This window comes from Scaptodrosophila lebanonensis, unplaced genomic scaffold, assembly GCF_003285725.1.
Source record: "Scaptodrosophila lebanonensis strain 11010-0011.00,11010-0021.00 unplaced genomic scaffold, SlebRS2 tig00000001-arrow-pilon, whole genome shotgun sequence".
Lineage (NCBI taxonomy): Eukaryota > Metazoa > Arthropoda > Insecta > Diptera > Drosophilidae > Scaptodrosophila > Scaptodrosophila lebanonensis.
The window spans coordinates 29,077,402-29,104,230 of NW_022060529.1; the positions used below are offsets into that span (position 1 = coordinate 29,077,402).

General features: G+C 38.3%; 1 protein-coding gene across 2 annotated transcripts; it reads left to right on the plus strand.

Moving 5' to 3' along the window:
* Positions 1-26,027, plus strand: LOC115631622 (leucine-rich repeats and immunoglobulin-like domains protein 3). Of its 2 annotated transcripts, none has more exons than XM_030528431.1 (9): positions 1-450; positions 9,885-10,839; positions 18,863-18,934; positions 19,004-19,213; positions 19,274-19,417; positions 20,309-21,144; positions 23,692-24,048; positions 24,104-24,385; positions 24,441-26,027. In XM_030528431.1, exons 2-9 carry the CDS (start codon positions 10,016-10,018, stop codon positions 25,577-25,579), a joined length of 3,864 nt encoding a protein of 1,287 aa, XP_030384291.1. In that variant the 5' UTR covers positions 1-450; positions 9,885-10,015; the 3' UTR covers positions 25,580-26,027. The 2 variants fall into 2 exon arrangements, with proteins under 2 accessions (XP_030384291.1, XP_030384299.1); XM_030528439.1 differs by having other exon boundaries at positions 1-388.
* Positions 26,028-26,829: the final 802 nt, after the last annotated feature.

Genomic DNA, 26,829 nt, shown 5'->3' on the forward strand with positions numbered 1-26,829 from the left:
ATGTTTTTAAGTGCCTTTTTTTTTAAAAAAATAAATACAACAACTCGCTACTAGATGGGAATGCCGCTGTGCTATACTCGTTTACAATTGAGTATATAAACTGCGACAACAGAATTAAATGCATACAGGCATAAAAATAAATTCTGAATGTGTGTGAGTGCACTCTCAGTGTCGATGGTGTCGTGACAGTCAAAATAACGTTTGAGTCAGTCCGCGCTAACGTCGCAATCTATATGAGCATCGAGCGTGTGAAAGCGAAGAATAAATACAGTCGGTCGGCAACCTTTACGCATTTATATACACAAATACCTCTTATATGTGTGCACCTACACATGGAGAGACGTAACAACCGCAGCAGGCATTAAGGCTCTGGGCGCAATTCATTTGTGTATGTACATACATATGTATGTATGTAAGTGTGGCCGTTGGCATTGATAATTTTTTGGCATTGTGAGTGAATGTTTCGACCATTTAATTTTGAAAATTAAAAGTTCTTATTAAGAGGATCTTAATAATTCATTTATGGGGATCAAAAGGAAAAATAGCATCAATATGAAAGAAGTATTTAATTTCATACAAGTCCAAGGCAGAAATCGTTAAAAAAATCTAAAAGAATTTATACTTTAATGTACCACTGATAAAAAAGGAGTGCTAGTATCCTGTGGGCCACACTAAAACACTCTACACATTTTAAAGAAAAATAAAAAGAATGTAATACACAAAACCCATTACCCACTTAAATACAACAGTCGAGCAAGCCCGACAGTGACAAACTTTCGACACTGAGTTATATGCGCCTATAGCAGAAGCAAGAAGAAGAGCGAACTTGATGCTGCAGTTTGTGAGCGTAATGCTGCAGTGAAATTGTTTCGTAATAATAACTTCTTAGAGTTTACCGATTTGGATGAAGTTTTTAAGAAAGAAAGATAATTGTATATACATACATACATATATGGATTACGTACGCAAAGTTTGGTTTATGCAGCGTTCAAAATGTGGATAGTATTGACTAAATTTTGTAGCTGGAGAGGGACTTGAAATCCAAAAAAAAAAATAAATAAACTCGTATGGACTAGGAACTAGGAGTCTACATACCAAGTTTGGTTAATGTCCCCTCAGTGGTTTCCGAATTGCAGGACACTCACCGTCGACCAACTTTGTGTGTCCAAGGATACATTTTTTGCTTATTTTAATTGTTTTTATAGCCTGCACACAAAGGGTAAAAGGCTATGCTAGTTTTGTGCGAATGTATGTAACACAGGAGGTGGCGTGGCAGTCCCCACAAAGTATATACACTTATTATTGATCAGGAAGACAAGTCGAGTCGATATAGCCATGTCCGTCTGTTCGTCCGTCCGTCTGTATGAACGCAAGTATCTCTGGAAGTACAAGAGCAAAAATAACCAAACTCGGTATCGAAATTATCCTAAGTCCGAGAAAGGACGAGATTGTGTTTTTTTTTTCTGATACAACCCCCCACAATTTGTGCTTTTTCGATAACTCCAGTAATTTTTGGAATTTTGCACTCAGATTTTGCAAATACCTCCAGTTAGTGATTTTGTGTCTGTATGCCATCATGTCCATCATGATAGGTCAATTCTGAAGAAAGTTATATCCATAATTAAAATCGCTGCCTATGCTATGCTTGTAGCTCTGCCCGCAGCTGTTGTTGCTGCTTCAACTTTGTGCTTTTGTGGAGAGTACAGGCTATTTAACTGTCGGGCATGCTCGACGATTATAATAAATTGAAAATATTCAATATAAACATGTAAAAAAGCTAAAGTCGGGTGTCCAGACTTTGAAATACTCTGCACATACGATACATACTCGGGTAAAACCTGCGCAATACTGAAATAAAAGGAATTTGAAAAATATGAATCTATTTTGCATGCATTTGATACGTCAATTACCATAAGGTACGCGTCCGGCCAAGAGAGGGTTTCTTTCAAATTTTATGTGTTTATGCGTGTCAGCATCCGTTAACACGAGGTTCGCGTCCAGCCAAGAGAGGCTTTAGTTCGAATTTCTCGAAAAATAGTGTCCGCGTCCGGCAAAAGAGAGTGTCTGCGAAAAACACCAAAACGAATGTTCTAGAAAAATTGTCCGTCCAAGAAGGGTGTCCGGTTAAAAGAGGTGTCCGTCAAGGGAGTTTTCACTGTATATACTTTATGGGGTCGGAGGTGCTTCCTTCTGCCTGTTATATACTTTAAACCTTGACCTATCATGATGAAACTTGGCACTCATATTCACTAACTGGAGGTATTTACCAAATTTGAGTATAAAAATCCAACAATTATGGAAGTTATGGAAAAAAACACGAATTGCGGGGGAGTGGGAAAAAAAACTTAAACTCGGTCTTAGGAGAATCTGAATATATAGTATGTATTGTATTTGTATTCTTTTATTGATTACAAAAACCAAATTTTAAGTTCTGAAGATTTTTCAAACAAACTTTGGAGATCGTTTCCCCTCCCTCTCCATCGTAATTAGTGATCTTCCATAACTTCCCTAATTCTTGGAATTTCGAACTCAAATTTTACAAATACCCCCAGTTATTGATTATGTATCCGTATGTCCGTTTCATTATGATAGACCGATTAAGCAGGAAGTTAGAGCCATAAATGTAATTGCTGCCCAAGCGCTGCCCGCAGCTGTAGTTGATGTTGGTGCTTTGGTTGTTCACATAATATGAGGACAACAAATGGTGAACAAATCTTTTTTGCAGTCAAATGGTCATGTAATATCGGTAGTCAAAGTCGGAAGACCTGACTTTGGTTTCTCCACTTGTTTTATGCTAAGTTTTATCATGATCCATACATTCGTAAAAAAGTTATAGCCATAAATGTAATTCTTGCTTAAGCTCTGCCACTAGACTTTGTTATTGTTGCTGGTTTGCCGCAACTCTGTAATGCACACATACTCACGCAAATTATCTAGTTTGAGTTAAAAATTTTTTTTTTTTTTTGAATATATACAAGTAAGCAGACTTTTTTGCCTAGAAACTTACCAATCGACATGTCTACATACATATGTATGTAGCTATACCCCTTATTTTTGTTGCTGCTAGTCTGTTGTTGTGTTTTCTTATTAGTTTTAATTACCCTTAATGCAATTTAGTAATGAGGTTATGCGCTCATTTCGTTTCTGTTGGCACTTGCTGGCCATATTCGTGTCACATTTACAAGCGTTGAAAAATCTGTTATTTGAAGTTGCTTTGTAGAGATGCAAAAAAAACATCGATGCCAATTTTGGATGCATCGAGCATCAACGATATTTTTCCCTATGATGCATTGCCGACTCAGCGCGTAGACCCCCAACTTTTAAGAATTAAAGCAGTAATGGGAAACTAAGTGAAAAACAACGAAAAAGTATTACAAACAAGTGGAAAAACTAAAGTCGGGCTCCTCGACATTGAAATGCTCTGTACCTCTCCATGGGTAGAATCTATATATAAAACAGTTTGCACAGACTGACTGATTGGTAATCAACGCACCGTCCAATCGGTAAAAGCTAGGAAGCTGAAATTTGGACTCAATTATTATTATTTTGCAATGAAGGTGAGCGACAAAAAAAATTTGGAAAATACGAACTCTAAAGATTCATAGTTTGTTTGAAAAACGTTCGACTCTAACTTACTATAATTTGTATACTCTCAGAAAAAATACATAATAAAAGTTACTTAAGGAAGTTATCCTGAATGAAAAAGTTGAGGCACAAAAGGACACCGCGTTAATCTATGAAAGAATACAAAAACCCTGCATACTTGGTTTTTCGAAATTTTTCTTAGAGCCTGAATTATGATATTTTAAACATTTTTATACCCTGTACCCAAAGGGTGAAAGGTTGCTGCTTTGGTTCAACTTTGTGCTGCATACATACACGCATATAAATACGCATAGACATGATACTGATATAAATGAATGCTGTTGAAATTGTACATAAACACTTATGTATGTATGAATGTCTTGAATATTTTTTTAAAATTTAGTTAATCAGGGTATTTTAAAGTTGGGCTCAATTGAGAATGATAACTATCGATAGTAGAGTCCATCGATGTTTTCGATAGTTTTGTATGAATCCATCGATACTATCCATAGTCCGATCGAAGTTTGAATGCAATAAAAAGAATTAAAGAATTATATTATAACTAGCAGGTATTGCCCGTCTTAACCCGGCTCAATATGTTTCCAATTGTATTTATTTTGTGTGTGCATAACCTACCCATATGTTTTCACCTTAAAGGTTACTAGTAGGAAGGCATTTAAGGTATTTAAATGAACATTTTCTGTTCTTGACAAAAAATTGTTCAGTAGTCCGTTACATTTTTGTTCTTGACAAACTATTTCGTTAAACGAACATGACCACTATAACTAATATTTTTTAAAGCTCGTTTTCCCCCCGTTGGAGCTAGAATTTTCCAAAAGCCTTTCTTAGTGTGCTCCTACACTATGATGGATACTATGAAACGATACTTGAGTCCAAATTTAAATTCACATTTGAGTCTTTTCGTGCCATATTGAGTCAATACGGCCACTCGTGTCAATGCCGTGCAGCGATGAGCCACGATCAAAAAGCACTGGCACCGATACCATCAAAATATCGAAGTTTGAATGCAATAAGCAGAATATTTAAATAACAAAATCTAATTATTTATTGACATCAATAAGAACAAATCATATACATACATACATCTGCCCGCAATGCGAAGCAGAATATGCGTAGCTCCGTTATTCGGTTTCTGCTTTACTATCGCTTACGCAGTCGTTGCCTAGCGACGGTAACTGTAACATTTTGGCGTTTTGCCTTTGCAATTAACATTAAATGGTCAAAACGAAAGAAGAAGAGCGAGCTAATGACTTGCAGTTGTTGTTGTTTTTAGAGCATTATTTTTTTTTACAATCAAACAACTGTGTTCGATTGCCCAATGTATACATTAATACGAATGTACATACATGCTATATTCATACACAGGCATACATACATATGTACATATGTACATATGTTTCTCTTTACTTTTTCAACCGTACGTAGAGAATCCCACACATAGACACGAACTGTTGCTTGTTGTGTGTGAGTGTGTGTATGTGATGTCCCCAACTATTTGATATATGTTGTTGCTGCATAAAGTTATTAATGAAAACACTAATGCCAAATGCACTAAACAAAGAAAAAATTACTTTTAAAAATGTTATCTATATATATAAAACAGTTTGTCCTGACTGACTGACTGACTGACTGACTGATTGACTGACTGACTGATTGGCAACCAACGCACAGCCCAAACGGTAAGAGCTAGAAATTTGGACACAAGATCCCTCTTATAGTGAAAGTGAGCACTAAGAAGGGGTTTCGGAAAATTCGAGCTTCAAAGGGGGGAAAACGAGCTCCAACGTTTGTATGAAATATCTACAATTTTTATCCGATTAACTTCAAACTTAGTTTGTATACTCTCACAAAGAATACAAAAAAAAAACTGTATACTTGGATTTTCAATATTTTTCCTGCGGCCTGAATAATAATGATTTTCCGGTGGAAAATTCGGTAAACGAAAAGCTATGTGCAATCAACGCACAGCCCAAACGGTAAGAGCTAGGAGGCTGAAAATTGGACACATGTTGTCTTCAGTGGTGTAGGTGAGCACTAAGAAGCGGTTTTGGAAAATTCGAACGCCAAAGGGGGGAAAACGGGCTCCAACGTTTGTATGAAAAATCTACAATTTTCATCCAATTAACTTCAAACTTAGTTTGTATACTCTCAAAAAGAATACAAGAAAAACTGTATACTTGGTTTTTCACCATTTTTCTTGGGGCATGAAAAAGGGGGGGTTTTCCGTGGAAAAATTGAAACACAATCAACACCCCACAGCCCAAACGGTAAAAGCTAGGAAACTGAAATTTGGGCTCAAGTATCCTATCATGGTGTAGATGCGCACTAAGAAGGGATTTTGGAAAATTCGAGCTCCAAAGGGGGGAAAACGAGCTCCAAAGTTTGTTTGAAAAATCCGCACTTTTCAACCGATCGACTTAAAACTTAGTTTCTAAAATCAATTAAAGGATACAAACAAAACTGCATACTCGGATTTTCGAAATTTGTGTTGGAGCTTGAATTGGGGTTTTAATATTTATTCACTATTTCAAATGAAAAGTTTTTGTTATAAATTTAGTCCGATCGATTTAAAATTTGGATAATGTAATCTACGTAACTAAATCTACAACTTTGCATTCAAGGATTTTCAAAATATGCATTTTACAAAAGCAGGCAGAACAAACAATACAAAATATCAAACACAACTAAGTATACATATACACACATACAAACAGCTGTTCGTGTAGTTGCGTGCAAACGATTGAAATAGCCAAAGCAACATGTGAGACACTAATGTGTGAATGTCCATACATATGTGCACATCTATGTATGTACATATGGATCTACATATGTATGTATGTATGTACATTCGTCTTGCACTGACAGAGCAAGAAATGTTAATTAATTGAAAATTATATAATATAACATTTTTAAAAGTAATTTTTTCTTTGTTTAGTGCATTTGGCATTAGTGTTTTCATTAATAACTTTATGCAGCAACAACAAATATCAAATAGTTGGGGACATCACATACACACACTCACACACAACAAGCAACAGTTCGTGTCTATGTGTGCGGTTTTCTACGTACGGTTGAAAAAGTAAAGAGAAACATATGTACATATGTATGTATGTATGTATGCCTGTGTATGAATACAGCATGTATGTACATTCGTATTAATGTATACATTGGGCAATCGAACACAGTTGTTTGATTGTAAAAAAAAATAATGCTCTAAAAACAACAACAACTGCAAGTCATTAGCTCGCTCTTCTTCTTTCGTTTTGACCATTTAATGTTAATTGCAAAGACAAAACGCCAAAATGTTACAGTTACCGTCGCTAGGCAACGACTGCGTAAGCGATAGTAAAGCAGAAACCGAATAACGGAGCTACGCATATTCTGCTTCGCATTGCGGGCAGATGTATGTATGTATATGATTTGTTCTTATTGATGTCAATAAATAATTAGATTTTGTTATTTAAATATTCTGCTTATTGCATTCAAACTTCGATATTTTGATGGTATCGGTGCCAGTGCTTTTTGATCGTGGCTCATCGCTGCACGGCATTGACACGAGTGCCGTGTTTCATATTCCGAGTTTGTGCGTGGCCGTATTGACTCAATATGGCACGAAAAGACTCAAATGTGAATTTAAATTTGGACTCAAGTATCGTTTCATAGTATCCATCATAGTGTAGGAGCACACTAAGAAAGGCTTTTGGAAAATTCTAGCTCCAACGGGGGGAAAACGAGCTTTAAAAAATATTAGTTATAGTGGTCATGTTCGTTTAACGAAATAGTTTGTCAAGAACAAAAATGTAACGGACTACTGAACAATTTTTTGTCAAGAACAGAAAATGTTCATTTAAATACCTTAAATGCCTTCCTACTGGTAACCTTTAAGGTGAAAACATATGGGTAGGTTATGCACACACAAAATAAATACAATTGGAAACATATTGAGCCGGGTTACGACGGGCAATACCTGCTAGTTTATTATAAATTTTTAATACAAATAAATATGCACATACTTCCCTTCCAATATGCAAGAATTTTTGATTAACAGTTGATTTAAATTTGCAATCTGTCCTAACGGACAATCAGCAAATTATACTGGAGGAACATTGGCATTATGATTTTGTATTATGTGTGGCTTTGTGGAGAGATGGATTGAAAAGTTTAGATTGTGCGATGAGGAAGGTCAAGCGGGTGGTATCTTCTCAGACGACGGGTGGAATTGCTGTTGTTAAGCAGGTTAATGGCGAGGGGATTGGTGTGCCTGTCCAGTCACTCTATGTGGGCTCTGCTCAGCCTGGTAATCTCCTCGTGAACCCAAGGGACACCGAGTTCGTTCTGAATCTCCACGGTTGAGTGGAATGGGTGCGCATTGGAGATGGTTCTGAGCGCTTTGTTTTGAAATTTTTGAATGATATTACAGTTGGTTCGGCAGGTAGTGCCCCAGATCGGAATCCCATAGGTCCACATGGGTTTCATTATAGCCTTATAAATTAATAGCTTGAAGCGCAGCCTCAGGGTGGACCTTTTGCCAACAAGCCAGAGATGCTTTTTCAGCCTTTCGTTCAGCTGTGACCTTTTGTTGAGTAGGTGAGGTCTCCAGGTTAGTCGCCTGTCTAGCACCAGACCCAAATACTTGGCTGTATCGCTGCTAGGGATGGTTGAGCCGTCCAGTTGTCAGTCGTCAGCATAGGTGGCAGTCAGTAGTCTTCTATCCGATATGATAGGCATGTCAGCGGTATATAGAGTATAGAGGACTGGGCCCAGTACGCTTCCCTGAAGAACTCCGGCTCTAATGTCTCTAATGTCCGAGCCTTCATCTCCGCACTTCACGAAGAAGATTTTAGAAATAAGTAGTATGGTGCAGGTAGGGCAATCAATCTTCAGCTTGTAGAGCAGTCCAGTGTGCCATACTCTGTCAAAGGCTTGCTTGACGTCCAGGAAGACTGCCGAGCAATATTTCTTTTCCTCGAATGCATCCAGAATGTTTGCAACAATCCTATGGCATTGTTCAGGTGTGCCATGACATTCTCTGAAGCCAAACTGGTGATCCGGGATCAAATTGGCCTCCTCAAGGATTGCTCGGACTCTGCGCAAAAATAATCTCTAATCTCTCAACTACTTTGGGTATGCAAGAATGTCGGCGTCTTCTGGTTCATTTCGATTCCCTATGTACTAACGCAGCATTATAATGGTGTCTGCCTCTGTGGATTGAATCACTGGAGTATTTTTGCCATGATCCTCTACGACGCTGAAAGGCTGCAGATCCAATGGGTTCGTACACATCAGAGCCTTATGCAGCTTAACTTTTCGAGAAGAATTATTTTCGTACATGTTAGCGGATTTATGTTTCCGGAATAGCACCGAGTCAAATGTTCTCTCATATAAGATGTTTTCTTTGAGGACTTGTGCCACGATTGCAATGATTGCATACAACTGCAAGTGCTTTCCCTGCGACCTTTTTAAAATGCTTCCACACAACAGAATTTTCTCTTTTTGCTGTTGCGCTTTCAGCTTTGGGTTCAGAGCCTGTCGTTTCTAAAAAAAAAAGAAGGGAAAAACACATTTTATTAACACATGAAACTTACTCACTAAATATGCTCGATATTTCTCATGCTCTAGACTCATCGAAAAAATCAAACTCGTGCTTTCTCGGACTTAGAATGGGGGTGGCAAGTTTTGTTATTCTAGCCTTTATACTTTCTGAGAACCTTGCGTTGGTGGCATTTGGTATAATTTAAAATTATGATTAATAGCCGTGTCTGTGTAAGCGCGTTTTTCAAACGGAACTGACTGTCTGTTCAAGCATTTATACTCAACAGGGCTTTTCTGGCTTATCGATATCGGTGCTGATGTGGCAACTCTACAAGTACAATAGATAAACACAACGGGTTTCTATCTCTTAGTCTATTATGTTATGTATTTTAAAAGCATTGTTGGTATTGCTGGACATGCGGGACGCTTTTGGTGTTTTCCGGGACTATTTTTTTTGATATTTCAATGCGGGACAACAGCTGTCAATGCGGGACTGTCCCGCACAATCCGGGACGGTTGGCCGCCTTAGATTATGGAGTCTGCCACGCCTCCTTCTCCCTGTTACAAGCATTCGCATAAAATTATCATATCTTTTATCCTTTGGGTAAAGGCTATAAAAACCGAAACTTATGGGATGGAGCATTATATTAAGCAGGGTATTATAAATTTAAAGGAATTCTAAAGTACATACTATATACGAATACATGCCTATTAATTAAAATACATTTTGCTTTATTTTTCCACAGAATTTCTGTGCTCTATGCTCCACAACATGCAGTTGGTCATTCGGGATCTGTATATATATGATAATGAACAATTTCGCTCATAAATTTTAAAATTCGTACGGTATTTGCAAAATACAAAATCGAATTAAAAAATGCATAAAAGAAAGAGCTTAAGAAAATTGAATATTTCGGTGATTAAAAGCAAAAACAATTGTATCCAGATGCAGAAATTCCGAAATTATCTCAAACGGGAATTATACTTTAGCAGCAACACCAAATTTGAAATGGATGAAACGAAGCACCTACTCAATCCTACTTCAATTAGTGTCAATTGGCGACGGCGCCGGCGACTCAAATACAACAAAATTGGCAACGCAATAACTTTAAATTATGTTACTACAAAAAAACTTAACATAATCAATAAATTATTGCTAATAACTATTATTTTTCTCGTAACAACGATAACCATTTGCCAAAGTACGGTCATTGGTGTAAATAAAACAACCCCAACTTCATCTTCATTGGAAGGCACCGCTGCCAGCCGTTCTAGCTTACCACTCAGTAAGCTTTTGCATTCTAGTGGCTCATACAATATGCCGACACAACAACAACACCGGCAGCAATTGTTTGCGACCGGGGCTAGAGACAACCCGTCTGATGTGGCGACCAAATTAATGCGTGAACACTTTCTTAATTTTCACGGATATGACGATAACACTAAAGACCAAGCCGATCTATCTATCGCGCGTGTACCAGTAAGCACCGCCTCCCTGGAAACCACCGGATTTGTAGCAGATGATGGAGGGCAATATGAGCAGGCCGAGATAGCTCTTTCAGCTGCGGCTGCTGCTACCGCTGCAAACTCTTCAACAAAAAATAGCTGTCCCAAAGAGTGCAAATGTCTGAATGTTTTATTCGTTTGCGACAAAGTGCACTTGGAGCGTGTGCCTATCTTGCCCATTTATGTGCAAACACTGTAAGTATAAAAGCTCTCAATGGTTTTTGAACTGCAATGTGCTCTTCTTCATGTCCCTACTATAAAACAAGAGATAACGCTACAGTCGAGCAAGCCCGACAGTGAAATACCCTGTACCCAGGTAAACTTCCGGCACTGAGGTATATGCGCCTCTAGCAGAAACAAAAGGAAGAAAAAGAGCGAACTTGATAGTACCCAAGTAAAATTGTTTCGCTAATAACTTTCCTTAGAACTAACCGATGTAGATAATTGTATATAAATTACATAGATGTGAAATGTTTCGTTTATGAAGCTTTTAAAATGTGGACAGTATTGACAAATTCTGTCGTGGGAAGAGGGGGAGAAAATTCAAAAAAATAAACTCTTGATCCCTGTAAATGTGCGTGCCTGGAAACAGCGTTCATCCAAATGGGCGAATATGTCTAGATGCCACGCTCACATGCTACGAACAAGCGCTCGGCTATTGCAGGCCGTCTCGTCCAACACTGTCCGACGCTGTCGGCAGCGACCCACGATACCCACGGGCTCTGCGCGCAGCGACCTACTAATACACGCGGCTGAATTTTTTCTGGGTAGCACCGGGTAGGGAGCACATTTTGCGAACCCCGTAATATACTCTTGTACATTTTATGTACAGAGTATAAGAACTGGTCCAGATCATGCATAATACGAGCTCCAACGTGTTTTAGGTTTTTATTGTGAATCTAGGGTGCCATTTAGTGTTGAGACCCAGTTTCACCATGAAGCATGATTTTCAATTCGTCTGACCATAAAATGTTCCTCCATTTCTACACAGATCCAATCAATGTGATCTTGGCAAATTTAATTCGTTTGTACTTTCTACATAAAATGTACAAAAGTATATTAGGTATTGACAAGACGAGTTGATCTAGCCCTGTCCGTCCGTCCGTCCGTATGAAAACCTGGATCTTAGAGACTATTAGAGATAGAGAAACCAAATTTTGCACAAAGATGCTTTTGTGAATACGCAGAAAATGTGTATTTTGGAATTTCCCTGCGTCCCCCCTCTCCCACGCAATTACTGATTTTCTCTAACTCCTGTAATTCTTGGAATTTCTAACTCAAATGCAAATACCCCCAGCTAGTGATTATGTGTCCTTATGCCAAGTTTCATTATGATAGACCGATTTAACAAGAAGTTATAGCCATTTGCTGCCCAAGCGCCCCCCATTGCCAGAAAATAAAACGAAAAAAAATGTTAAATAGTTTTTTTTTAATAAAGTAATTAAATAAAATAAAATATATTCAATACATACATACATTTAATTAAGTGGAGATGTATGTTATAAAAGGTTTCAACAACATTATTTACGTGCATGTAAATTAAGCAAGTTCGCTGTTAAGCGAATTGATGGGGTGCGCGGTGTAACACTATTTCGGAAGCTTTACACTGATTCGTTGTTGAGCGAATTTATAAGATGCGCGGTGTCGCACAAATGTGTAGACTTTTTATACTCTGTACATGAAATGTACAAGAGTATATTAGGTTTGCGCGAGCTGAAAAATGTAACAGGCAGAAGGAGGCGTGGCAGACCCCACAAAGTATATATATTCTTGATCAGCATGACAAGACGATTCGATTTAGCCCTGTCTGTCCGTCCGTCTGTCCGTCCGTATGATCACCTAGATCTCAGAGACTATAAGAGATAGGGACACCAAATTTTGCACAAAGATGTCTTATGTGTGTATTCTATACGAGTTTGTTTTATTTTTTGATTTTCCCCCCCACTTCCCCCCTATGGGGGTTTTCCCGATTTTCCATTCGTATAATCGCCTATATCTCGGAGACTATAAGACCTAGAACACCAAATTTTAGTCCAAGATGCCTTGTGTGATTACGCAGAAAATGTATATTTTGGAATTTCCCTCCCTCCCCCCTCTCCCCCCAAATCTAATTTTCTCTAACTCCCGTAATTCTTGGAATTTCGAACTAAAATTGGAAAATGGAAATACCCCCAGTTGGGGGTATTTCAATATGATAGACCGATTTAACAAGAAGTTATAGCCATAAATATATTTGCTGCTGCAGCGCTGCTCAAGCGCTGCCCGCGACTGTTGTTGATGCTGGTTCTTTGGTTGACTGCACACATGTTTACACAGACACGAATTGATGCACATAGGCGTACATACACTCACACAGACGCAATTGCTATGTAAATGTGCAATTATACACCCTTTACGTGAGTTCGAATACCGAGAAAGGTAAAATCGATCAATTTTTTTTTTTTTAATTTTCTTAATTTTTTTATTTTCTATAATTATTCTAAACATATGTACAGAGTATTTCAAAGTCGGGACTCCCGACTTTAGCTTTCTTACTTGTTTTCATATGGGACTGGGGAAAATGTTTCATGAGAAGTTGTGTTTTCTCGGCTATTTCCGAGTACATAGTCAGGTTGGATGAATGTCTGAGATACTTAAAATTCTTTCAGATGATTGCGTTTCCGTCTAGTAGTGGGATATAATCCGAATTCGAGTAGTCGGTTAGCTTGGCAGTTGTTATTGTAACAAAAAGCAGCATAGGCAGAAACCTAAATAGAATAAATGAAAAAGAATAATAAATGAAATGAAAGCTCATCGTATATTTTCCTTATGGACCTCCCTTCCACTTATCAGAACCGTTGTTCTCAAGTCAGCTTCTATTGTAACTTCCTCGTACAGGGGTGTTAGTTTGTTTCCTAGCCTTTTATTTATTTTCATAAGTACTTTGTCACCTACTTGAAAAGTTCTGTTTCGTCTTGTCTCGTTGTGTCTTCGAAGCTGCGTTTCTTGGGCTTTATTAATTTTGTCTCTTATTTCTGCTTCAAATTCCGGTGTGGAGGAGTGTCGATTGGTCTCTTGTTTATGGTGGAGTGTACTGTCTTATTGTATTCTATTGTTGACTGAAGTATCAACTCAACTGTATCGTTCATGTGTTTTTCTAATTTCAGGCACCTAGCAATTTCTGCAAGAGTACTATGAAATCTCTCTACCTGTCCATTTGAAGTACTATGAAGTGGTGGGGAATTTATGATCTGAACATCGAATTTGTTTTCTAAAAGTGATTTGATAGTTCCTGAATTTAAAGAGGGCTCATTGTCGCAATATATGTTTCTGGTATGAGGATAAAAATTCATAAGCTGTAAAATTGATGGCTCTATGTCTATTATAGTTATAGAAGTAATAGGTTGAACAATTGCGAAACAGAATTGTGAAAATTTATCCACACAAGTTAAGAAGTATTTTTTATCCGTGGAAAAAATGTCAATATGAAGAATCTCACCTACTTGAGAAGGGATGGGTGTTTGACCAATAACCTGTTTTTGTGGGTGTCGGTCGTATTTGGTCGTATTGACTTTACAGTTTGCTACTATTTCGTTTATAAGACGGGTCATTTTCGGAAAAAATAGTCTCGAAGTATTTGTTTGCTATTTTCCTGCGCTGCTCTATGGGCTCTGTTATGTTCTGCGACTATTATTTCCTTTTGTTCATTTTTATCAAGAACGTCGATGACCATTCTTTTGGAATGCCAAAATTATGTTGTAGGAAATGCTTCCACTAATTTATCTTGAATAAAAGCCAGGATTGGTAAGTCGCACGCAATCGCGTTGACTACGTCTTTTTTGACCGCGTCATACACCTTTTCAAGTAAATGTTCCCTGTCAGAAAAGTGTATAATATGTCTTGTCTTTTGGCCGAACATAATTAAAGTGCGCGTTGATGAAACCACGGTTTCTTCTATAATTATCTGGTTTCGGAAACAATTTACTGGTTTATCAGTGGATTCAATAGTATATGTTAGCGATAGTTCGCTATGTATGGTGGCCAAATCGGATGGTGCATTTTCTTTTAAGGCGTGAAAATTCTGCCGCGATAAGGTGTCAGCAACAAAGTTATCTTTCTCTGGTTTATAAAAGATTTGAGCATTGTGCTCATCAATAAAAGCTTTCCATCTTTTAATTTTCGCGTTTGGGTTCCTATCTGAGACTGCGAATGTGAGTGGCTGATGGTCGGTGTAAATATTCAGATTTTTAACGCCATATAGATAATTTCTAAGGGTTTTTAATGGGTTTGTTCGTTATCTCTTAATGTTCTGGAAATCATAGTAATTGGTTTCCCATCTTGAGATAGAACTGCCCCCAGGCCAACGGATGAAGCATCCGTCGTTAAGTCAAATGGCTTCTGATAGTCGGGGTAACGTAGCATAACGTCCTCAGACACGAGAATATTTTTCAATTTCTCAAAAGTTAGACGTTGTTTCTCGTTAAGGCTTACAGGAATTTTTTTGATGTCCTGCGCTGGCTTTGCCGTTGTCACCCTTCAGTATTTCTGTCAATGGCTTAGCAATAGATGCAAAGTCTTTTATAAAGCATCTATAATAGCTTGCTAGACCCAAAAATGATCTAACATGGAACAATGTGGTTGGCTTCTCAAATCTGCTGATTGCCTCAACTTTACTGGGGTTTGTTGTGATACCGCCTCTAGAGACCACGAATCCAAGATACTCTACTTTTTCTTTGAAAAAGTATGACTTTTCTCGCGAAACCCTCATATTTGCATAATAGAGTTTATCCAATACCCATGTAATATGTTTTACGTGGTCTTCCATGCTTTTCGAAAAAATTATAACATCATCTCATCCACATAAACATAGCATAACTTCCCAATTTGTTCCCGAAGGACATCATCAATGGCTTTCTGAAAAAACCTGGGGGCGTTTTTCAAGCCAAAAGGAAGTCTGCGGAATTAATACTTCCCGTTCCCTACAGAGAAGGCAGTTTTTTCCCTATCCTTTTCCGCAAGTAGTATTTGGTGAAATTCCGATTTTAGGTCAAGTGTTGTAAAATACCTTTCACTAGATTTGAGAGGATTGCTACAATATTGGGTATAGGGTATCTATCATCTGTAGTCTTTGAATTACGTTTTCTAAAATCTATAACAAGACGCTTTTTCCGGTTTCCCTGTTCGTCTGTCCCCTTTTTATCAACTACGCACACCGGATTATTATAGGGTGATCTAGATGGCCTAATTATTTTGTCTTTCAACAAGCTGTTGATTTCGCTATTTACAAAATCGGACACCCCCATTGGGTAAGGATATAGCTTAGAATAGACAGGGTCATCATTTACTGTTCGGATAGTACCGACGATGTTAATATTATACGGGAGGGCTTCGTTAGGGTCGGCAAAGACACCCGTTCTTTTTAATATCATTTCTTTGAATTCTTCTTGAATGTACTGAGGAACTTCTATGCCCTCTATTTCTGTAAAATTGACGTCTGTGCCTTTCAGAAATTGAATTATTTCAAATCCGGATTCGGTTTTCAAAATTATATTTTTAAAATCCAACGTGGCATTTACTCTATTTAATAGGTCAAGTCCTATTATTCCATCAAATGTTGTCAGATTGGGGAGTAAAAAAATTGTAGCTGTGGTGTTGAAAAGGTGCATGAAACACTTTTCCTGAACAGAGTTAAAGCCATGAAGTGACTTAACGAAGAAAGGTTTATGTCTAAAAAATTAACCTGTTCATATTCAATACTTTCATCGTTAATGTTGGCCTTTTCCGATTCTGCTGTATATGATTGGTACCCTTGTTCTTCCTGAACAGGTTCACCTTCTTCATGCGAAAGGTGATTTACTCTTTGTAGCTTCGGACCTGTATACCTAGCAGTCCCACTATTTGGTCGTTTTGTGTCCTGATTTTGGTATGATAACTAAGGGGGAATGTTTTGGTTCCTTTGTTGAATTGATTGTTTAAACTGGGAGGAACTGTCAATTTCCATCGGTTGGGGTGGCTCCAGTTTTGAGAAATACCTATTACTCTGTGCTTTTTGCTTATTAAAATATGGACTTTTACCCTGTGGCGGGCTGTTATTATCCATAACTAGACTTTAGCTGTCGTTCGCTTCTGTGAGCTTTCTCCTCGAGGCTTTTTGCATAGTTATTTGCAAATTGGAAACGCTCATGATTTGACTCAACTTCCTGGCCAGGGCTGATGGCAGGTCTTTGGGACGTGCCGAAAAAAGGATGTCGCTTTAGGATTTTTTGGAGCCTGAAATAAATACTCTCAAGGCATCTGTTCTATATTTTTCGTTAAGGGAGGCAGCCAAGGTCCCATCGTACGACATTATTGTCTTATTTATGAGGAGCGTAAGCTTCCGCTCGATCTCTTCATAGTATTGTGTTATTGACAAGTTTCCCTGACGCATAGTCGACAACTCCTGATCAATTAAGTAAATATGGCGTTTATCTGCATACGTAAAGTCAAGTCTGTTTATGATTGCTTTAAAGTTTAATGGTGTATCGTAGGAAGACAGCACCATATCGGCAGGGCCCTTTATCTTGTTTCTGATTATACCTAGCGCCTGGTAATGTTTCGAACTACCTGCGTAGTTTTCGAAAATTTTATAAGCCGTATGGCCGGCTTTACGCCATGAAACGTATGTCTCATGCTTACCCTCAAAGTCGGGTACAGATTTAACAATATCCAATGTCTCACTACATTGGATGCCTGGTATTATATCGGCGTCCCTAAATATCTCTACCTCGGGTACGGTTACGCTAGAAAATTTAGTATCAATTTCTTTCAATTTCTTCTCAAAAATTTAAGCCTGATTTGCGAGTGCAGTGTTTTCTGCCATCTTGACTAGCATTTTCAGATCGGTTATGTTATGTTTTGCTCGGACTACCAATTCTCGCCTTTTTTCCCTGGATTTTTTTAGTTCTGCCGGGATCCTCCCCCAACCGGATACTAGCTTCTCTAGTTCACTATCACTCATAAGGGTATTTGCTAAGGTTTAAATTTGTTGGTTTGCAGAGGCCTATCTTATAAACACCCGCATAAAATTTATTTTATGTTTTTTTTGTTCAAAATATGTTAAATAGGCACTCTACTTACATGTCTTTTACTAATTGTCGTGTAGTGCTTCTTCTTTTAAAAAAGTGACCATCTGTCACTGTAGTCTTCCTTCGTTGGATCTTCTTTTTTAGTTTTTGTTGTTTGCCGGCTTGGCAATTTTTGTTGGTTTTAATGTGGTTTAATTAATTGCGGATCGTGGTTTCCGTTTTGTTGGGCGCCAATTAAGCAAGTTCGCTGTTAAGCGAATTGATGGGGGCGCGGTGTAACACTATTTCGGAAGCTTTGCACTGATTCGCTGTTGAGCGAATTTATAAGATGACTTTTTAATTAATGCTTTCACGTGGCGATGACCGACGCGGTTTATTTCCAAAAATCCACTAACTCTACGTACAGAAAAGTTCTTAAAATGAAAGCTAGCCCTGTGACCCATATTTACTGGTATTGCACTTTCTTCAAGTGCAAGTGTAGGGTGAGTGCCCTGTAGTCACTGACGCGCGACTATGCTACTGTGCGATTGATGACCATGCCCAAAACCGTTCTTATTCTGCATGATCAAGCGGTCACTGACTTATGACCAGCCGGATGTATTAACTTGTACGTGTGGAGTACAGAATTTAGTCAAAGCAGCAACAGCTACGGACAGAGTTTGGGCAGAGGTTACTTTTGTGGCTATAACTTCTTCATCATGATAAAACTTGGTATACGGACACATAATCACAAACTGAAGGTATTTGTTTAATTTGAGTTCAAAATTCCAAGAATAATGGAAGGTGTAGTGCATCATAAAAAACTCATGCTTGTACTTTCTCGGATTTAGGAGAATTTGGATACCAAGTTATTCTATTCTTTCTGAGATCCTTGCGTTCATACGGACGGACATGTATATATCGACTCGTCTTGTCGTCCTGAGCAATAATATGTATACTTTTGCGGGTCTGCCACGGCTTCAAAACTAGTATGCTCTTTTACCCTTTGAGTTCAGGGTATAAAAAAATATTTTTTCGATTCTTTTGTACATATCCGCAATTTATAGTAAAATAATACGAATTGTTGGAAATGTCAAATCTCTTATTAATTAAATACTTTAAACCCAATATTGTAAATGATCACTTTGACAAATCAACATTACCCCAATCCTAAATTTGTGCTTTTCTTTTTACAGCCACCTCACGGGCAACAAGCTGAACGACAGTTCTGTACTGGATATAAGTAATCTGCCTGAATTGCACAAGCTGTAAGTAATGAGAGCCTTTGTACTACAAATAATGTACGCATTTATATTTACACAATTATATTTGCACAGCATGTTAAAGCGCAACCAACTCGATGTTATACCAAAATTTGTTGGCCTCGTAGAACTTAAGCAACTAAATCTGGCCAATAATCGTATACAACGTATTTCTAGAGAAGCGCTGGCCGCTTTGCCTAAGCTTAAGAACTTGGATCTGTCCAAAAATCAGCTCCATAGTGTGGAGGCCAATTGTTTTGTAACACCAAATCGGCTGGCACATTTGTAAGTGTATCGAAGCACAACAATAAAAGTAGTTACATATTTTCTCTTGCATATTTGTAGGATCCTTAACTCAAATGAGATTGCGCGTGTGGATGAAAATGCATTCAGTTCTTTGACTGAAATGACAGACTTGGAGCTAAACAATAATCACTTGTACACTTTACCAGTTGGTGTGTTTAAGAATCTTAGCAGATTAAGAAAGCTGTAAGTTATTTTATTGAATGTGGTCACCTATCATTCACTCTTCCTTGCTGTTCAACCACTAATTGTACAAACACACAGCATTTTCCAGGGTTAATTAAATGTTCCACCTTCATAATTTGTATATATATAAGTATATTATTATACCCTGTACCCGTAGGGTAAAAAGGGTATATTAGGTTTGTGCAAAGTATGTAACATGCAGAAGGAAGCATCTCCGACCCCATAAAGTATATATATTCTGAATCAGCATGACGAGAGAAATCGATCTAGACATGTCCGTCCGTCTGTCCGTCTGGATGAACGCAAGGATCTCAGAAACAATAAAAGCTAGAATAGCCAAAGTTGGCATCCAGATTCTCCTAGGTCCGAGTAAGGACGAGTTTATTTTATTTTTTTTTAATTTCTCGCCAGTACAACCCCCCCAAACTGCAGCAACAAGTTCGCTCTTCTTCTTCCTCTTTTTGCTGCTGCTATGGGCGCATATAACTCAGTGACGGAAGTTATGAATAATTACTAATAGTGGGGGGAGTGGGGAAAGCATCAGAAAAAATAAACAAACTTGACCTGCCTAGGGCTGGTCTGGTACCTGGTAATTATAGCTCTTGTACCTTCTGAGACTCTTTCGTTGATACAGATGGACGGTCATGGCTATATCGACTTGTCATCCTGATAAAGAATATATATTCTTTTGGGGGTCTGTCACGCCTCCTTCTGTGTATTCCATGCATTCGCACAAAACTAGTATATCCTTTCACCCTTTGGGTATAGGGTATAAAAATGGTTATTTAAATTAAAGCGAATATTAAATTAAATCACATTTGTCACCGAAATGAGAGCCACACCTAAAATAAGACGTCACCATTTACATATTCTTTCATTGTCATTTTATAGAGGACTGAACAACAACTACTTGCAAATTCATTGGTCCACATTTCGTGGGCTCTTGTCACTGCAAAAACTCCAATTACGGTCCAACAACATTAGTGCATTGCCAGATGGCGTCTTCCATGTAATGCGTAATATTGAGCGGATCGAACTAGACCACAATGGCATTAGTTCACTCTCGCGTCAGGGCCTTTTCAATTTGACGAAGTTGACTTACCTTAGCCTGTCGAACAATTCGATATCGCGAATAGAAATGGACACCTGGGAGTTTACACAATCACTTGAGGTGCTTGATCTCTCACACAACAACATAAGCGAATTTAAGCCGCAACATTTGGACTGCCTTCAGCGCCTGAAGCAGCTTAATCTGGCCCACAACAAACTGCAATTTTTGCAGGACAGCACCTTCGATTGTGTGAAGAGCCTTGAGGACCTCAACTTACGACGTAATGGATTGGCATGGATTATCGAGGATCAGACAGCGCCGCCGCCGTTCAAGTCGCTGCGAATGTTGCGAAAACTCGACTTGTATGGAAACAATCTCAAGCAAATTAGCAGCAAAGCTTTGAGCGGTCTGACCAACTTGGAGTTGCTAAATCTAGGGGGCAATGCCCTGGCCTCTATTCAACCGAACGCCTTTGAGCACATGCTTCGTCTCCAGAAACTGATCTTCAAGTCACTAAATTTCATTTGTGATTGCGACCTGCTTTGGTTTCGAGACTGGCTTAAAAGTCACTTCCCCGAGCAGTCGCAGCAGTTGCAGTCGCACGTGGTGTGTGGCTACCCGGAACAATTACAAGACCGGGAATTGCAGACGCTGACTAATGCAGATCTTGTATGTGGTAAGAAAACGATTTCAGAAATGGCCTTCGTCGCTTTTGCAGCGATTGTTTCTTAAACATCTAGCCCGCGTCCAGATTTAACCTATTCTCATCTGAAAAATACTATACTAACATGCGGTTTGAAAAGTTCCATCCTCACAATTGTTTATTCAACAAAATCCAGGCGAGTTTTTTTATGTCGAGGTAAAGGAAGAGGTGCCCTTTTTTTTGGTATTTGGTAAGGATCAAAGTGCGCAAAAAATTCATGAGATCTTTTCTTTTGTCAGTGTTAGAACATCTATGGATTAAAAAACAATAGTAGACCGGAAAACTTGCGAAATTTGTGACCAAAATAAGAGAGACACATTGCACTATGGCCCCAAATCCACATTTCAGTATACTAAATAGTTTATTTTATATTTTATTTTATACAGAATATTGTCAATACTGTCCACATTTCGAAAGCTACAAGTACATAAACAAAACGCGGATTCTATTTACAACTGTCTACCTTTGTTTTAAATTTAATCGAAATCGATCAATTTATAAACAAGAGAGAACGCTACAGGCGAGCAAGCCCGACAGTAAAATAGCCTGTACTCTCCACAAAAAAATAAAACTAAAAAAAAAAAACAAATTATTAAAAAAAAAGAATGAATTAATTAAGTAATTAAAGTAAATTAGAAGACATGTTTTTGTTTAGTTTTAACAGCATACATTTACATCACGTGCCTATGCGTGTTTATATGCGTGTATGTATGCAGCACAAAGTTGAACCAAAGCAGCAACAACAACAGCTGCGGGTAGCGCTGCCGGCAGAGCTGGAGGCAGCTCATGAGCAGCGATTTTATTTATGGCTATAACTTTCTTCAGAATTAACCTATCATGATGAAACTTGGCACACGGACACATAAGCAATAACTGGATGTAACTACAAAAATTGATTTCTAAATTCCAAGAATTACGGAAATTAAAAAAAAGCACGAATTGCGGGGGACTGGGAGGGGGTGTATCAAAATAAAAAAAACAAACTTGACCTGCCTAGGGCTCAGGGGAACCTGGATACCAAGTTTGGTCATTCTAGCTCTTGTACCTTCTGAGATCCTTGCGCTCATACAGACGGACGGACAGACGGACATGGCTATATCGACTCGGCTTGTCACCCTGATCAAGAATATATATACTTTGTGGGATCTGCCACGCCTCCTTCTGTGTGTTACATACATGCGCACAAAATTAAAATATACCCTTGTACCATTTGGGTACAGGGTATAAAAATTTCTGAAAATGTTTTTGGGGTATAAATTCAATTTTAATAAATAGACACCCCCATTAGAACACAACTTTTTCTTTGAGCTTTGTTGCAACACTGTTAATTTGGCACGCTCATAAACTTATTTGTTTAAAAATAAAAGTATACGTATGGAAAGCAAAGATCAAGGTATGTAGAATGTGATTAGAAAGAAAGTTATAGCCATATGTATGTACACAAGTACACCAACACGCATAGACACGATTCTGATGTAAATGTATGTATGCATGTATGGAATATTTTATATTTAATTTAGTTAATTAATTAAATTAATTTTTTGTTTTGTGGGGTGGTACAGGGTATTTAAGAGTTGAGCCTGCTCGACTTTAGCATTTCTTGTTCGTTTTTATTCCGCTGTGGGACCATAGTGCATTGTGTAACTTATTTGTAATGGCTTATGGGTCTGTTTTACGTGAAGTTATGTCTGTACCGCGGATCAATGTTAGAACTCCCTACAGAACCAAGCATGTGTGCATCTTCGTTACAGAAGGCAACAGGTCTCTCGAAGATAAATTTATAATTTTTGCAGAGCTTAATTTTGTTTGGCGACTAAAACATGGGCAGATATGGGCTGTCCTCCCGGTAGAGCCTGCATTCTGAATCGACGTATAGACTCATTTTGTGCTGGTGGCCAAAGAGCTTGACGTACCTAAATGTTACCCAGTTCTAGATCGAATTATTTATCCACCAATGACCAGCAAGGTTTTCTGGTTAAAATATGTTAAAAAGTCTACCTGTGTGAGCTCGTCTGCGTTTCAGGGAATTTCATATTCGAGCAGAGCCATTTTGTTGATGACCATGCGCTAACTGATAAGGACTGCCGAAGCTTGCTTCCGGATTTGATTATGATAATCTGCAGGAGGATTTAACCTTTATGACTGTCTCGGTATAAGAAAATGTAGAAAAAATAGCAGTTGAAACGGTTTAGCGAGAATTATAAATCAGTATTTATCAATTACTTTTCGACAAGACATCAAGCTTTCTTGCGCATCGATTTAATGACTATATATCAACTGAAGGAAACACAGTTGACGAAGTAAAGAAACAGAAAATAGGGATATGTAATATTGAAGCAGACAAAAACACCTGAATCACAATGAAATAACATTATTCGACCACCAGAACGTGATAAAAAGATAGAAAATAAAATAGTTGTTGTTTTCAAGATTTATTTATATCATAATTCTATATTATTTGGAAATTGAATGTCTGTTCTTTTATAAAGACGTTTCCCTATTTTGTCTCCAATTTCTTAGGCGAATCTCCAAAGCCAGTTATGAAGCAGGAGCTTAGCAACATATTAGCAGTTAAAGGAGCAAATATTACCCTTGAATGCATTGCCAATTCACCCGTCGCTGCATCAATGGCTGCCGCGGACGAGCTTAAGATTAAATGGCGGCATGATAATCACCACATACATGAGTCTGCCCTTGGGCAAAAGAGCAGCAGCACAGAAACACAGATTCACCATGATCAAGCGACCAATCAGACTACTATCTATGGCTATTTGCGCCTTACCAACGTTAGTTATGAAAGCGCTGGGCGTTATCAATGTGTTGCCTCAAACGCCTTTGGCACGACATATGCGCAAAAATATAAGATATCCATTGGAAGTGAGTACACACTCAAAAATGTATACATTTTTTTTAATGATTACCTTTTTGATAGTACATCCTAGCTTTCTGCAAATACCGTCAAACTTAACCATCGATGCTAGCCAGACTGCACGTCTAGTTTGCTCGGCCACCGGCGACCCCATGCCCGAGATAGCGCTACAAAAGTTTGGAGCCAGTGACTTTCCTGCCGCTACAGAACGTCGTCTTCAAGTCTTACGCGAGGAAAATGCCTTTCTAATTACGAATGCCAAGCCTAGCGATTCGGGTATATATACATGCACTGCTGAAAGTCCAGCCGGAGAGATCAAGGTGAACGCAACGCTCGTAGTCAACGGTAAGTGTTAAGTATTAAATTAATGTTAGCCAAGTTACTGATCATATGTTACCAGATAAACCCCAACCCAACATACCGCTTGTACGCAAGGAAGTCGTTCTTGGTCAGACCTGTGTCCTGGAGTGTCTTATAGATACGGCGAATGCGGAACTAGAGCATCCCCACCGGGAATGGTACAAGGAAAACAAGCCGTTTCATATTTCGCTTATTACACACGACGCAGAGCGTTACTATTTCGCTGGCAATAAAGAGCTCCTAGTGATCATAAATGCACAGTCCAACGATGCGGGACATTATCGATGCGAGATAACCGATAAGTCACGGACTCTAACGCTTCATACGCACTTGTTAGTTGTGAAAGAAAGTCTTAGTCAGCCCGTCATACTAGTCGGCGTTGTTCTTTTGACGGTAGCTTGTGTTGTCGTCGGTTCCTGCATCATTTGGTGCACCTTACGGTACCAGAAGCGCAAACTCCAACATAAACTCATCACAGAGAGGCTGACTGCTCGTTTCAATGCCAGCCACAATATGCTAAGTGGCAGCCGTGCCAGCGCCCTTGATCAGACACAGTCAACGACATTAAATCGGACTCAGTTACGTCCACACCAGTCGCAGATTGTTTTGGAAGGTGTGCCTATACAAGAGCAGCGGCGTCCACGAAGCCTAACAGATTTGTCCAACGATAGAACAACACGCAGTCGACTTATAGTCACAACAACACCATCATATGAGCAACGTTGTATGGAGCAGAGATTAAATCTCAATTACATGCGCCAAGGTGACTTTACCGAACAACAGGATCATCTGTCAAGCAAGGACTCTGGCACCGGTTCAGATGCTGCAGTAAAGCGAAGTCTTGATGATTTTTCTTCAGTCCTAATGCATGCTCCAACTTTTAATTTATCGAAGCCCTGTAAGTACAAAAACTGCGAAGATGGCAAAGTTGATGATGATGGAAATGAAGATGATAACGAGCTGCAGATTGGACAAACGCGTACACTAGGTGTCTCTGTGTACGACGACATGGAGCTTTATGACCTTAATTGCGCTGCTGAGCAGCAAAGTTTTTTACAACGTAACAGCCAATGTAGCGGGGACAGAGGGGCGGTCGTCAATATTGAACCTGTGCTGCCACATAAATGCAGTGGCAATAACTACAGCAAAGTTAAAAAATCTGCCACTGTGGACATTTAAATGAATACAGGAACGGTTACCAAAAGGTTATCCAAATTAAGCACCCACACCAAAAAGCGATCGCCTCAGCAGCACCCAAAAAAAAAAAAAAAAAATTAATATAAATAAAAGCAAAGACTGTTACCTTGTAATTATAAAGTTGTACATGCCTATTCACATCCGTTTTTACATGCTATCACAACAAAAAATGCGGAATGGATCGCCAACAAGAACATACCAGTGTCTTCGTAATTTATAAAATTAAATGATTTATTATTAATTCTACTCATTTAATTCTATTTTTATACCGCTTGTGATATTATTTATTTCCTTTTGTCGAGATTTAAGAGTAGGATACTATCTACTATAAGTTGAACGATTTGACTTTAATTATCTATGTTTCCATGACGTAGATTAGTTCTCAAATTTATGGTTTTTCAATATTTTTATAAAATGTATTCAAGGTTTCGTAACGCTATACTTATAAAGCATCACAAACTTGTTCATTAAGAAGTAAAATAAAAAGTTCTGTAAATAAAAAATCAGTTTGAACTTGTTTAATTTTTGGTCATCATTTGCAAGTCATGGGTATGAAGTATATATAGTAGAATCTTTAAGTATACTTCATTTTGGCTCAATACCTTCATTAACAACATAAACTTTCTCAGATATCTTTCACACCTAAATGGTGTAGAGGGTTGTTTTATTGTTTGTTTATTCACCACAATATAAACAAGCGTTTTCTCTTGTCAAAAAACAACAAAAATTAAAAAAAAATATTTGATACATATGTACATACATAAGTGGAGACTATGTACATATGTATATAGTTTCAACAGATACATTTACATCTTCATGTCTATACGTGTATGTGCGCAGTACAGAAATAAGTCAAATCAGCAACAATAACAGCTGCGGGCAGATATTACATTTATGGGTACATAATTGACATATCATGAACATCGTAACATGCCTATCATCCAAAACTTGGCATAGACACAATCACTAACGGGATGTGATTACTAAATTTGAGTTCAAAATTCCAAGAACTACGGGAGTCTTGGAAAATCACAAATGGCAGAGAGTGTAGGGTGTATCAGAATAAAAAAAAAACAAATTTAACCTGCATAGGGGTTAGGGAAACCAGGATACCTTCTGAGATTCTTCCGCTCATACAGGCGGACATTGTTATATTAACTCGGCTTGTCACCGTGATCAAGAATATATGTGGTGATTTTAACATTTTGGTGCTGCTTTGTTGGTTCAAAGTT

Bases quoted from the DNA above. Each gene is read 5' to 3' on its own strand.
- LOC115631622 (XM_030528431.1), top strand. From the start codon at position 10,016: ATGCATAAAAGAAAGAGCTTAAGAAAATTGAATATTTCGGTGATTAAA. The intron at 19,214-19,273 runs GTAAGTGTATCG...GCATATTTGTAG, and splicing joins CCAAATCGGCTGGCACATTT to GATCCTTAACTCAAATGAGA. The intron at 21,145-23,691 runs GTAAGAAAACGA...CCAATTTCTTAG, and splicing joins TAATGCAGATCTTGTATGTG to GCGAATCTCCAAAGCCAGTT.